General features: G+C 32.3%; 2 protein-coding genes across 2 annotated transcripts; both read left to right on the plus strand.

The window, feature by feature from the left end:
* The first annotated feature begins 3,788 nt into the window (after positions 1-3,788).
* Positions 3,789-6,091, plus strand: LOC21395394. The gene is made up of 2 exons (XM_010100148.1): positions 3,789-4,439; positions 5,681-6,091. Exons 1-2 carry the CDS (start codon positions 3,789-3,791, stop codon positions 6,089-6,091), a joined length of 1,062 nt encoding a protein of 353 aa, XP_010098450.1.
* Positions 6,092-9,450: 3,359 nt separating this feature from the next.
* LOC21395395 lies at positions 9,451-12,745 on the plus strand. The gene is made up of 4 exons (XM_010100149.2): positions 9,451-10,033; positions 10,785-11,003; positions 12,123-12,148; positions 12,231-12,745. The coding sequence occupies exons 1-4, from the start codon at positions 9,671-9,673 to the stop codon at positions 12,463-12,465; spliced, it is 843 nt and encodes a 280-aa protein (XP_010098451.1). The 5' UTR covers positions 9,451-9,670; the 3' UTR covers positions 12,466-12,745.
* Positions 12,746-15,461: the final 2,716 nt, after the last annotated feature.

Here is a 15,461-nt window from a genome sequence, read left to right on the forward strand (position 1 = left end):
GACGGGAAATTTAACGTCAGTTGTGCCAAATTTGTTGTGTTTTATGTGAGTTTCGTGTCGTTTGGTATGTTCACTAGGGTCGTTCAGTTTGCTAATTCGAGTTATTAATTCGAGTTGAGATGTAATATTGTGTGAGAGCTTTTTACTGTAGCAAAAAAGTTAGATGTGATTGTTTCTGAGAGCTTTTTACTGTAATAAAACTCAAATTCTAAACTCGAATCAGTGAAAAGAACGGGACCGGCGTTTCAGATGTAAATATACTTGGAGGACACATGCATCTTAAATCTTAAATCCTAAATAACACCTAAACAAGAATTTCATAGAGACATATTGATTGAAGCAACAAATGATCATAAAGATTCTTGTGACTGAATGATAAAAATATAGAAAAATGAAACAAATATCTCTTAAAATGTATGAGTCTAAATTTTTACTCTTTATGCTTAATTAATATATATATTTTTTAATTAAATAATTATTTTAAGTAAAAGAGTATTAATTAATAATAATTAGTAAAAATTCAGATATTTTCTTGTCAATGACAAGAGTCATTCGAACAACAAGTCATTCATGTATAAGTGCAGAGAATCATGCAGACAGATGAAGAAAAGTTGCAAACGTAATCGGTAACTAATTATTCATTAGGATTTGATATATATTCATATTGATAAGCTAAGAAGAAGAAGAAGTAATTATTCATTAGGATTTGATATATATTCATATTGATAAGCTAAGAAGAAGAAGAAGTAATTATTCATTAGGATTTGATATATATTCATATATTGATAAGCTAAGAAGAAGAAGATTCCCTCTGCCTGTGCGATTGTCAGGCCGCAAGCCGCCTCTCCTCCTTGAGCGCAACGGTGCTCGACGGTGGCGCCGCTAATGGAGCATTTGGCTAGTCTTTATAGGGTATTATTTATTATTAATAGTTTTTACAATAAGAACTTATATCTTAAAATATATTTTTAAATCTTTAATTGCATGCTATGTCAGTAATCTGTTAGTATTATAGATTATATTATAGATGGAAGTGAAAAGGAGTTATTTGATATGTTTTCTATATATAAGAGGTATTTTGAACTGTTTTAAAAAATTAAAGATTATTTTGAAATATGGTATATAATTTAGGAGGCAATTATAAAAATAATGCTTAAAAAAAATCATCCCTACGAGCTAACGTGTTAGTTTACAAATTATTTAGATATTAATAAACTCAACATTGGTTTGACACCTCATATATTAATGTGTCCTTGTCAATCTAGTAAGAGAGTTTGAGTTGGTATCTTCCAACTGATTAATAAATGAGTCGAAAAAATACGATCAACATAAACGAATAAGCCAGATATAGGGAAAAAGATAAGCTTATATATATAAATATATATATATATACATATATTATGTATGTTACGTATAAATCATGTAAAACAGCTGTGATGATTTCAGTTGTGGAGACCATACACGTGAATCCAAATGGCATGTCTAAGTTTTGCATTACGTTTTCATTTTACCGATTCGAGTTTTGTTACAGTAAAAAGCTCTCAGAAACAGTCACATCTAACTTTTTTACTACAGTAAAAAGCTCTCACATGATGTCACATCTCAACTCAAATTAAAAACTAAATCAACGAACTAAACGGCCCTTAATTATATACACGCCAACGTAATTCCCTCTTATATAATATATTGTTACATTTATTCTACGTATGGGACTCTCTCTATGCACGTGCTTCCCATTCATCAACCAAAAGCATACTTTTAAGACATTAATGCATAATATATTGCTACTAAAAAAATGTATAATATATATTGTATGCATAAATTATCCCAATCTGGTTGAAATAAAATAAAATAAAACAATCTTGTTGTTAGGACTCAGGGGGGCAACATGCCTTATCAACTATCATAGCACTACATTGCTTCTACAAAAATAAAAATAATAAATAATAAATAATAATAAAATTCATAGCAGTATATGGCTGCCATTTAGACCAAGTAGTACTAACATGGTGGGATCTAATCCCATGAAATCTTAAATTTTGGGATTATATATAATATCATATTATGACAAATTTACTTAACTACTTTGTATTGGTTATGGAGCAGTATTGATAATAAGATAATCAGAAATATATGTCGAAATTAATATGTGTTTTATTAACAAAAGTACCTAGCGTTGGCAACAGCCAGACTAGCTATTCAGGGTTGTAGTTCTTCAACAAAAGAATCTATTATTTTATATGAATTTACGTGGCATAAAATTAGTCATATTTTTATTTATAAATGTAGTCATTTATTATTAATTAACATGATAATCTTTTAAATAACTATTAATAAAAAATAACAAATTATATACCACGTAAATTAATAAAAAGGAAAATTACAAAACTAAAACAAATCTACAATTTGAATCGATAATTTTCTTCCTATCTTATTGTAGAATTATTTTTCTTCTCTCTTTTTTTCATGTTTTTGTTTTTTTCTCTTGTTGGATGGGATCAAGTTTGACAGAAAACGCCAAGATCCACACAGTCGGCGACTCTTAGATTGGGATTGATCTCTCTGGCAATACATTCCAAATTAGGCCTCCTCACTACTTAACAAAACAAAGAGGTAAGAAGAAAAGTAAATTTTTTGTCTTTTTTTCCTTTATAATTAGCTTAACACCCTATCACCTCAACAGCTGTAATATGATGCTTAAAACAAAAATAAATAAATAAAGGGGAGTTTCTACTGTATAATTAAAAAATAAAATGGAGTTGATATTTTTTTATTTTTCACGTTTTTTTTTTAAATTAAAAACGTTTTTAAAACGGCGTTTGGTGTAATAAAGACAAAAAAATAAAAATAAAAATAATTTTTTAGTTTAGTATAAAATTAGAAAGAAATAAAAAATGACTTTTAGTCGTTTTTTATTTTTTATTTTCGTTTTCTCCTCTCTCAAGCAGAGAGAAAGAAAGAGAGACATTAATAAGTTTTTTTACACTGAAAATAATCTCCTGATAAAACCATCAAAAGCATTTTCAAAAATAATTTCTATCTGAGATTGAAAACGTTTTTATTTTCATTTTTATACAAAAAATAAAATTATTTTAAAACGAATTTTAAATACACCCAAAATTATCTATTTTTTTTAACCGTTTTTTATCGTCAGATCTGTATCAAAAATTATCTGTTCTTATACTTTTTAATTTTATTTAATTTTGATAGAGTCTCCTAACTAAAATCCAAGGACCCTTTTCCACACTAATAGCTGCTTAAAACAAAAAGTCCATCACATGGTGTGTTTGCTGGCATAACCCTGTCTGTCAATATGCGCATATTATAATCAATTAAACTTTTCTCATAATATTCCTCAGTTGTTTTTTTTTTTTCTTTTTCTCTTTTTTTTTTTCTTGGCTTGCTAAGATCATAATATTAATTCGTTGGTGTTAAGACTTGTATCCTACACACCCCACTTGCCCAATATTCTTATCTCTCTCTCTCTCTCTCTCTCATATCAACCACCTTCATGATCAAAACACAATTTCCATGTCAAATATAATAATATAGCCCTCAACGCACATGGTTTTCTCTCCATAATTCAAAACTTCATTAGCTAGCTAGCTTAATAGTCAGGCCAGTTTGGTACAGCTTTCATTTTTTTTTTTTTTTTTTTTTTTTTTTTTTATTCAGTATGATTTATACATATATATATATATATAGGTATATGAAACTAGAAAATACAAAGTTCCAAAACACCCGTGTTTTGAGGATTGAGAAAGCTGTGTGAAAATTAAGCATTAACAATGGAGCCGAATATTGATGATCACCACCAATATTACCCTTCTGAATTATCATCATCATCATCATCATCATCTTGTTCTTCAAGCAAAGATCCTGAAATTCGAGCAGTGGAGCTTTTGGAGGATTATTGGTTTTTTGGCAACTTGCTTATCAACACAAATAAGCCAAGGAATAACATGTTCGTGAGGTGGTATTCAGACCCTTGCCCTTCATCAAACACTTGTCAAGAAGCTCCGGTGGTTAATGGGACCGAAAGCTCGAGTAAAACTCCGGTAGAAGGCGGCGGTATTCGACGCGATAAGTTGGTCAGGACGCCGTCGTTGCAGCCTAATATAGTAAGAGAAGAAGGAAGAGGAGGACATGAAAGACGTCATAGAGAAAGTGATTATAAAGCCATGAAGCAGAAAGTACAAGTGCATGAAAGGGAAATTAGGAGCTGCAGCAGATCAAAGAGCAACACAAATTCGCAGCAGCCGCCTCGGAATAATTTGCTAACAAGGGCACAAACTTTGCCACCATTAACATCTATTAGGAAGGTGGAGATGAATCAAGATCATCATGATCAGGAAACAACTAACGAGAAGATCATGACCAAATCTAGCCTCCAGGCATCTCTTAACCTTGCTGATATCTTGCCTCCGAGACATAACAAGGTAAGCTTTTTTGAGTGCTCAAGGGTTTTTTTTCTAGGAGGGTTAAAAAAACCGCCACCGAACCGTCAAACCGACTTAAAAAAAAAAACTAAAAATTCAATTCCACGTCAACAAACCGATTACTTCAGTCGGTTAACCGACCGCCCATGGTTTATGGACGGTTTAGTTTCAATTCTGCCAGTCGAGGTGATTAGTTAAATCGAACTGACCAACCACCTTCTACTCTATTTAAAAAATAATAATTATCCATAAATTCAAACTTCTAATCAGTTCGGTTTTGAAACTGACCGAAATTGTCAGTTTTTAATAGATGAACACCCCTAATTTTTTCATAGTAAATTAACTCTTTTAATTTAAAGTCCTACGTATAGGAATCATAACATAAAAGTGGCACCAAATTATGATGAGAAACAAGGATTTGTATTCAATTTCCTAGTATAATCTCATTTTGTTAGCTATGGAGAAAATTAATCTTCATATATGATTTTTTTTTCCTCGAGAAATTAAAAAGAAAAAACCACCATCAGAGCTCCGTATTAGATACATATTCACATAACTACATAAAGCACTAATCTGCAACTTTGGAAGCTAGCACAAAGTACAAGCTAATAACAATTAATACAATTTGTTTCTTATAGATTTAAGTATAGCATAAATGAATAATAATGACAAATTATTATGTATGTTTTTTTTTTCCTTGTATACATGAACAATGATGGTAAACAAATAAACTAGTGAGTGCCAACCTACTAGTGCGGGGCTTAGTAGTCAGATGGGTCCCCACCAACCTGATTGAGGTCTCTTCATTTTTTTTAAAAAAAAAAAGAAAATTAGGAAACAAATAAACTACACTTGGTCTCATTCACTTCATGGAATGTAACATTTTCTAAGAATTTTTAACTGTAGCAGAAAAAATTAGATGTGATATTTTCTGAGTGCTTTTAACCGTAGAAACCTAAAATTAAAAACTCGAATCGGTGAAATCAACGAAGTCAAAATTGTTCACTTTTTCTTTTTCTAGCTGATCAGCATTAACATATATAGGCCTCGTTCACTTCGCAGATTCGAGTTTTCAATTCGAGTTGAGATGTGACATTTTCTGAGAGCTTTTCACTGTAGCAGAAAAAGTTAAATGTGACATTTTCTGAGAGTTTTTTACTGTAGAAACTTAAAACTGAAAATTTAAATCGGTAAAATGAACGAGGCCATAGTTAAAACTAAAATAAAATCTGAATTTGCAGGGCAGTTCAAGGTATAGGTCACCAAGGACCGCAGGGTTACTTGAAGATATCAACACAGATGGGTCCAAAGAAATGAGGCGCAGGTATTTTAAAGGAAGGAATTTAGGAAGAAGCCTAAGTGAGCTTGAAATTGAAGAAGTTCAAGGATTTAAGGACTTGGGATTCAAGTTTGACAACAAAGACTTGTTAAGTCCTAATGTGGTAAACATTCTTCCTGGCTTGCAAGAGAGAAAGGAAGAGGATATGGGCCTACAAAATAAGGTCAGAAGGCCTTATCTTTCTGAGGCATGGATGGCCCAAAGTGCTCCTCCTACTCCAAATTGGGCTGCAAGCAGGTCCTCTCAAGAAATGAAGGCCCAAATCAAGTTTTGGGCCAGATCTGTGGCATCTAATGTGCGTCAAGAGTGCTGAAGAAGATCAATCAAAAGACTTCCATAATATAATATGAAGGATTAATGTCACTGATGTTCCTGAGGTTTCCTCTTAATTTTATTTTACTCTAACTTAAAAGTCTCATATATTATCGGTGAAGTTTTACATTCTGTTACAATTTTAGTCCTTCTATTTGCTAAGTCTTAAATATTTAATAAAATCTGTATAAATTATCTAAAAATTAACGACATATGGAAATTAACTTTCATTTTTTGTATGATTTAGTCTTTAAACTTTAAATATTCACACTTTTGGTCCCCAAGTTTCATAAATTCCCTAAAAAAGTTAACACCTAGATGACAGAATGACTAAAATTAAAATAAAATAAAACCTCAAAGATGAATTGTGGGGCGTTTTAAAGGCAACGACTAAAACATAATTAGGGATAAATCTAAGGAACCATTTGTGAGATCAACTATAATATAAATATATATATATATATATATTTTAGGACCTTTTGCAATTCTGGCTGTTTTTTTCTGTTTTTTTGTTGGCCTTGGAAGTGCTAGCCATGAAAGAAAAATTTGTAAGAATTGCAAAAGAAGCAATATAAATAAAATTTTGATTCAGCAAATAAAATAAAAATCTTTGAGAAAATAAAAGAAGCTCCATGTAATCTTTGGAGGACATGAATTTTGTTTTCCCTTTTTCCTTTTTCTGACTGAATTAGATATTAGATGTGTTGATGACCTAATAATAACGGTGCGGCTGCGCGTTGTTAGCATTGGCTATACTTTCATATTGTAAAAATGACGCAGTTTATTGAGGCTAAGGAGACGTTTGGTTTATAAATTAGAATCATGTGATTAGAACCATTTTTGATTTACATGTATTTTTTGTAAAAGAAAATACTGTAGCGAATCATGAACCATGATTTAAATCATAGTTTGAATCCTCCAACCAAACGTACCCTAAATCTTCTTACTACTAATTGATACACTTGTTGATTTCAGATTATATTGTTACTTATTGCAATTACGTACAAATAAAATGTGATTATCCCTTGAGTGAACCTAAACCTCTAGGAATGTCAACTATCTCCTAATGATAAGCTTTCTGCAGATATTGTGTTTTTAACGTTAAATTTGATTAAAATTATATCAAAATAAAAATACATGCAAAACAGACAAAGATATAACTCTAAATAGTGTTCTACCAGTTAGCGTAGAGGGTGAAATTTACAATTAACTTGTTTCATAATCAATGACCGAGTTAGAAGTTATAAATAGTGATTATAATATTGTGAGAATGAGAATGTTAATATAGAGAAAAAAAAAAAAGTAATAACATAGCAATTTATAGATGTTAGTTCATTAGTGAGAACTACGTTCTTTGTTGGTCTATAATGGTTTTCGTATAACAGATTAAAAGGAGTACAACAATTGTCTGAGAGAAGATCGGGATGAGAGGGGAGGAATGCAAAAAAATACGAAGAAAGTGAAGGAAAAATAAAGGGAATAATTGCTACAAAGAATTTGGAAGTGTCCTTATATCCATGGGGTCTTGCCTATTTATAGTTGGTGATGGCCTCGAGTTATTTCTTGATTATCTGCATGGTCTGTCCTCCAATTGTTGGTGATTAGATGTGAAAGTTCAGGCTGCCCAGTTTAACCCGGGCCGGCGACCCGAATGAAAATTTCAGGCTGGCTCGACCTTAAATGGAAGAGGGACAATCCAGCCTGACCCAGAATTTTATAAGCTATTTTAAAATCTTTTAAAAAATGGCGTTTGGGTCAGCCCGGGCCGAATAAACTTTGAGTTTGAAATCTCTGTTCGGCCTGGGCCAACAGTGATGGGCCTTGGGTTGGCTCGGCCCAAACTTATAGTTCTAGTGGGCTTTCATTTTCAAGCAGTGTTGACTTTACCTTACTAATTTGTCTTCCTGTTGACTCATCAAGGTCAGCTAATGGTCCTTTGCGAGTTAATTTCGTGCTTTCACTATGCCCCGTTTGTTTTAGAGCCCGTTTGGTTTGAGGATTCGTTCTCTGATTCGAATAATGGTTCATGGTTCGCTACAGTATTTTCTCTCACAAAAAACACACGTAAATCGAAAATGGTTCTAATCCATGAACTAAACGGGCTCTTTTATAGATTTAAATTACAGTTTAAAATTTTTTACTACAGTGTTTTCTCTCATAAAATTTAAATTTCTATTTAAAATTATAAACCATACATGATCTAGTTTTTTTGTTCAAATATTTAAAGATTTCATATGATAGTGTGATTTTACTGATTGGGTCAACTTTTGATCATTTTCTTTTTAGTATCTCTCTACCTTGACCGGTTGATAATATACCCTTTGTAGAGAATAAAATTGCCGTTTCCTATGTTAAGAATGTATTGAGAATATTCTCTTGTTGATTTAGTGCATAAAGTTGCATATCGATTCATGAAATCAACCAATGAAAACAGTATTTTGATGAATTGATTCGACCTGTTAAGAAGTCATTGTAACTTGTTTATTTATATTTCGTTCATTTCACCGATTTAAGTTTTCAGTTCTAGGTTTTTACAGTAAAAAATTCTCAAAAAATGTCACATCTAACTTTTTCTGTTACAGTAAAAAGTTTTTAAAAAATGTCATATCTCAACTCGAATTAAAAACTCAAATCCGTTGAGAATATTAGTAATTTGAGTTGTCAATTTTACTTCAACAATAAGTATTGTTTCATAGCTTATTAAACGTTCTCGTACTTTCTAATAATGTGTGTGTTCTTTTTTTTTTTTTTGAATATTAGAAGACTATTAAAGTGAAAAGCTTGGAGTCAAAATGGTACTTTTATAGTATTTTAACACTTTCAAAACTCATTTAACAGAAAGATCTAAATACTTATAATAAAGTTTTAAACTAACTTTATGATTACTACAGTAAGACATCACTCGCTTTACAAATACTGTCTAATTTAAATTATACCATTAAGTTCAATACTACTGCACTAGAATACTCCTTAATCCAAATAGGAATTAAATTATAGTAATTCCTCTTTTATCATTTTAACAGAAATTATGACAAAAATTATAAAAGAAAGTGAGATTAATTTAAAATTTAAGAGGAATTAAATGATAATGATACTGCTTCCTCTTTTATCATGTTAAGAGAAATTATAAAAGAAAGTAAGATTAATTTAAAATTCAAGAAATAGAATGAGAGTATCTAAAAGTTCACAAGTAAAATTGAACATAACTCTATGACGTTTTGTTCATAAATTTATAATTATGATTTATAATTTTTTTTATTTACATGTATTTTTTATAAAAAAAATATTATAATAAATTATAAATTATGATCCGAACCAACACGAATCTTTGAACCAAACTCGGTGGTCAGAAATAAGATAAATTGAACCTCTTATCTGTTTTGGCCGACGGATGTCAACAAAATATCAATGTTTCCCACCAAAATCTATCATATGACATTGCAAAAACAAGAAGATATTTCTATTACCGTCACTGTGGATAGAAACACAACCAAACTAAGGAAGAGCTTGCGGAGAGCAGTGACAAAAGCAAAACCTCTCTCTCTCTCCCTCTCTCACTCTCTCTCTCCAGAAAATACAAATGTTGATACAGTCACAACAGCACATCCTCACCTCCAACTTCCCATTCTCTCTCTCTCATCACCACTTTCTCTCTCCTTCCCTTAACTTCCCCCACAGACCTCGCCTCCGTACTCTCTACTCCCCTCGACCCAAGCAGCCATGGCTAGCCGCCCAAGCCACCTCCGAACCCACCACCAGCACCGCAAAACCAGAGGAAGAAGAGGGTGGTCCGGTGGAGTTCTTCACGCCTTCTACTCCAATCTTCGCCACCGACGACGACCCTTCTCCCATCCAAGTCGCCACCAGCGTCCTCCTCACCGGCGCCATCTCCGTCTTCCTCTTCCGCGCTCTCCGCCGCCGCGCCCGCCGCGCTAAGGAGCTCGTAATATTTATTGATTTTGTTTTGATTCTGATTTCTGTGCTTTGCTATTCAGTTTAATTTATTAGGACGAGGATTTTAGATATTATGTAATGTGATTCTGTTTTTTTTTTTTTTTTAATTAATTTCTTTACTGTGGTTTAGAGGCATTAGGATGTCAGAATGTAATCCAAGGCTCGAGCGAACAAAAGAGAAAAAAAAAAAAAAAAATCTATCAGAGGATATGGAATTATGGGAAAATACCCTATAGGGTTTTGTTTTAAATTGGCATATTTGCATTCAGTTCTGTTAATTATCTGTATTTATTTATCGTTCAGAAACTTACATTGATAGGCTGAATAGAAAACTCTTGAAATTACATTTTATCGGATCTGGTTTATGTATTCAGAATCATGATTCAGAATCATTCTCGTTTTACGTGTATTTTTTGTGATAGAAAACACTGTAAAGAACCATGAATCATGATTCAGAATTATGGATGAATATAAGAAACAAACGTCCCTGTTTTACCTCCACAATGATTCGACGATTTCTTTCATGAAAAAAGAATTGAAAATTTTGACATATTTTGTTGGGAATGACGTTGGGATTCACTTTGATTTCACTTTCATTGTCATTGACTTTGAAATTTGAGGAGCTGGGTTTGTGTTATGGCACTTATTATTTTTTACTTGTATGATTTAGGTGATTTATTTGTCAGTGTAGGAGTTTATTATTTGGTTGTTGATGAAGTGGGTCATTGTGTTATGTCTAGAAATTTAGGTCCTCAGGAGTGAAGAAGTCACTCAAGGAAGAGGCACTGGACAACTTGAAAGCAATGGGGTCAGCTTCAATTGAATCCAAAGGTCCACCTTCGCCTGTTCAGGCATTGTTGGGAGCCATATCTGCGGGTGTTATTGCTGTCATTCTTTACAAGTTCACCACCACTATCGAGGCTGCTCTCAATCAACAAACGATTTCGGATAGTTACTCGGTAAACTTCCGTGATTACGTGTTTCTTTTCTGCTGTTTGATGTTTTTCTTGCATAGTGAAATTTTTTATCTATGTAGATTCACCACTACTTACTAAGCTTGCAAATTCGTAACAACCGTTTTGTTAGGCTGCGTCTTTCTTGACTTGGATCGAATTGTTTCTTGCATATTACGCTTGCTAAAGATTGAGGAAGTCCTTTCAGTACTTTCAACACTTGTGTGCGTACTTTACTGTTGTAGACTGCTTGCATTTTGGTCTCTTTGGAGCGGAAAATAAAAAATGATAAAAAAAAATTTAGTACTATGACCTTTTTCAAACATGATTTTGCTAGTTTACTTGGGATAGGGAGTGAAGTACAAGAGTACATGAGGGAGAGAGGGAGAAATAGGCTAATGAGCTGCTATGCTGAGGAAATAATGGTTGAATAAACCCATGCTGTCAATGGACACGAATTAAGTGGGAATTTTGAGAAACTTTTATAGGAAAAAGGCTATGGGGAAGAAAACAAGATGAGAACAACAATATAAATAAGAGGATAAGGGCAATATTAGGATGAAACCAACTATAGAATTGTATAGCAACCCCCATTGAAAATTAGTTGAAACTACACCTCCGTTTTGCCCGTTACCGACTTTCTATTCTAAGCAGATGGTTCTGATCTTTGAGCTTGAAATAGGAAGGACAGTTCAAATGAGGTTAATTTGTGTCAAACTTGTTCTTCTTGTGATTTTACACACTTAAACGATCACCGCGGATAGTAGGAATGCTTCGGTGTCCCATAACTATGGTCACAGAAAAAGTACAAAAATTGTTACATAGTCCGTCATTCAACGTGTATTTAAAAATTTGCATGCACAGTATAGAAAACACAATGTGTTTCTATTGTTTTCTTAATATATGACATAGAGCTGGAAAATCGCTTCTGACAACATTAACATAAATCAGTAACAGAAGAATTTTCTTGTCAATATTTCCATATAAGAAACAATATGTTTTGACATTTGCTTCAATGTTCATTAATAATATTAAGAAAAAAAAGAAAAAAACTTCGTAGCTATGGCTCATATTACTTGGCAATGTGCATATGATTCTAACACTGTACTCGTTTTCAAATTTCAGGCTCGTCAGATTACAATAACTGTAAGGTATACGACTGCTTTCTTCGAGCATGAATCGCTGTTTCCCTTTCTAAAGAATCTTGATTTACCTGTCACTTTGAATTTGTAGGACTATTGTGAATGGTTTGTGCTACCTTGCAACATTTATTTTCGGCATCAACTCTATCGGCTTGTTCCTCTATGCTGGTCAGCTTGCCATCAATTCTTTTATGGAAGGATCCACAGATGAAGAAACCGAGAGCAAAGGCGGAGAGCAGTTAAGCTCGACGAATTCGACGGTTGAGAATCCCACAAGTGCCGGTGACAGCAGCGAAGATAATCAAAGTTCAGATGACTCGCAGTAACACAAGAGAAAACTAATGCTGAAGCAGTTGAAAAGGTTATTGTATTTTTTTTCACTTGTAGAAAACTGTATTTTGATAATATGATCTCCATATTTATGCCACGATCCGCTAACCGATCTCTGCCAACTCTCGTCTCCGTTCCAGTTAAATTACTGCTGCATATCAGAGAGATGGTGTAACTGTAACTAACCTGTATAGTAGCTGCTGATAAGGGTTCTGTACAGAAAAATTCACCCTTTTGTTATAGGCAAAATCCATTTTGACCTGTCAGAAATTTGAATCCTTTTTTGCTTTCCTCCCTCTGAAAACGACCTCATTAAAAAAGTCCATGCTCGTAAAATACACAACCCTCATTATGTAAGGGATCAATTCGATACAAAGGACGTGTTTAGAATTCGTTTTAAAATAATTTTATTTTTTATATGAAAATGAAAACGTTTTCAATCTCAGACAAAAATTATTTCTAAAAATGTGTTTAGTAATTTTATTAACAGATTATTTTCAGTATAAAAAAAATTCATTAATGTCTTTGTTTCTTTCTTTTTGCTCGAGAGAGGAGAAAATGAAAATAAAAAATGAAAAATGATTAAAAGTCGTTTTTCATTTCTCTCTCATTTTACACTAAACAAAATAATCATTTTCATTTTTGTTTTTTGTCTTTATTGTGTCAAACGCTGTTTTGAAAATGTTTTTATTTTTTATTTCTTGAAAAATGTGAAAAATAAAAATGAGATTAATTCTAAACACGGTTAAAATCTCAAACTTTTAACGGATGAGAGAGAATCATGGAATGGAATGATCGTCCCTTACCATTATGCCATCACGACTTATGATAGGGTGCCATAATATTTAACCTTGTCAATTTTAACTTGGTCAAATTGAAAACTTAAAAATGAGTACATTGTAATATACAAATGAAGCTGCCAAAGTCTTGTCTTCCCATACACAATTTGCCAGATACTCTTTTTTTTTTTTTTTTCACCCCCTTTTCTAAATCTTCAAAACAATTAATTTAGAACAATACAAACAGCTGGTTAGTGATTCTGACTTGTGTACAAAAATTGCAAGTTACAATATGAAACCTTATTGCGTTTTATTTACAGTGGTCCCCCATAACCAAACAGTTCATTATTTGGGTTGTCCACATGTGAAGAATTGTAGATGCTAATATCCAAACAAATAATTCAGGATTAATATTCCCCTAATTCACAAGCAATTCATGCAAGGAAACGTGCAACTTTTTTTTTTTTTAATTACATTTTATTCAACAAGATGAAGCCGAACTCGTGAGCCATGAGGATAAAGATGAGTTATGTTATGAAAGATAAGCTTACAAGACGGTAAGATTATGCATAGCAACCTCTAGTCACAAGGTATGACTAATGTAAGAGAATATTGTCATAATACTACAGTATTTTAGGTATGATTAATGTAACAGAATGCTGTCAGAATGCTACAGTATTTAGACGTATACGGTAAGAATGAAAAAAAATTGACTTGAATTTTTAAGAAATTATAACTAGTAAGTAATAAAAATTGAGTATAAATATAGGATGTTGATCAAAAATTATGGTCATTTTATTATTTGGGTTGTCCACATGTGAATAATTGTAGATGCTAATATCCAAACAAAAAATTCAGGATTAATATTCCCCTAATTTACAAGCAATTCATGCAAGGAAACGTGCAACTTTTTTTTTTTTTTTTTTTTTTTTTTTTTTTTTTTTTAATGACATTTTATTCAACAAGATGAAGCCGAACTCGTGAGCCATGAGGATAAAGTTTGTCAAAACTGTAAAAGAGGCAAAAAATATTAATTTCTTAAACCTCTTAAAATATTGGAGTCGTCGGATGCTAACACATTTTAAGGTCTGCTTAGCTGTTTATTAATCACACCTGTACATTTAAGGAATTGTAATTTTCGATTTGTTGCTTTATTATTCGAAACATTGAGACACTCAATTAATAGTTCAACTATTGAACATTTACCATTAGCAAAATAATAATAATAATAATGTTAGGATCCTAATTGAATCTTACATTATTAAAGTATGAACTTAACATTTGAGTTTACAACTATTTGGACACCCTTTCTTTATAAACTAACTTTTGGGGATGAGTTCTACTCAAGGGTTATAACAATTGGTATCAGAGCATCCTCCTCTTTAGGCCCAAGTTGCAAAAGGCGCAACCTGGGGAGGAGCGACCAGAAAAGGTCAGAGTGAGCCATTCAAAGTGGGCCGCTGTGGACGTCAGTGTCGGAAGTGTAGTGGTATGTTAGGATCCTGATTGAGTCTTAGATTGTTAAAGTATAAACTTAATATGTGAGTTTATAACCACTTAGACACTATGTTCTTACAATATAATTTTTAAAGATGAGTTCTACCTAAATATTATAACAAATAATAATAATAATAATAATAATAACTTGCACAATCTCTATAAATCTCTTGAGCAATCAAACTGTTCACATTCCCTTCTTTTGGTTTTCATTGCATATGTTTTGTCTTACTCTACTTTTGCTTTGAAATAAGGGTAGAAAAAGACGGCATAGTGCAGAAAATCATATTTTCTTTCTTTTTCTCCTGGAAAGCCTGAAATCCCTGCAAAACATTCGAGTCCATTTGTGCTTGCTGCGTTGGAAATAGATGTTATCATATGAATGCAGGCCATCATTGATCTTAAGGCAAAACGGCAACGTAAAACCAGGCAAACAACATATATTTTTTCAAATCTCAAAAAACTTTTTCCTATTTTTCTCTTGCATCAATTTTTTTGTCATAGTTTTTTTATAACCAATTTTTGGGTTATGATTCTTATGAAGCTACTTTATTAGCAACTTGTCTTTATTGCTTATAAATATAACGAACAAGTTGCAATCTGTCCACATCTCCTCTTTCGACCCCAACAAATCAATTCCAGTATGATAAGTACTCAAATGTGACATGTTTGATCAAATAGATCTTCTAATAGAACCAGAAAAAATAAGTTATTTG

The sequence above is a fragment of the Morus notabilis genome, unplaced genomic scaffold, assembly GCF_000414095.1.
Source record: "Morus notabilis unplaced genomic scaffold, ASM41409v2 Scaffold692, whole genome shotgun sequence".
Classification (NCBI taxonomy): domain Eukaryota; kingdom Viridiplantae; phylum Streptophyta; class Magnoliopsida; order Rosales; family Moraceae; genus Morus; species Morus notabilis.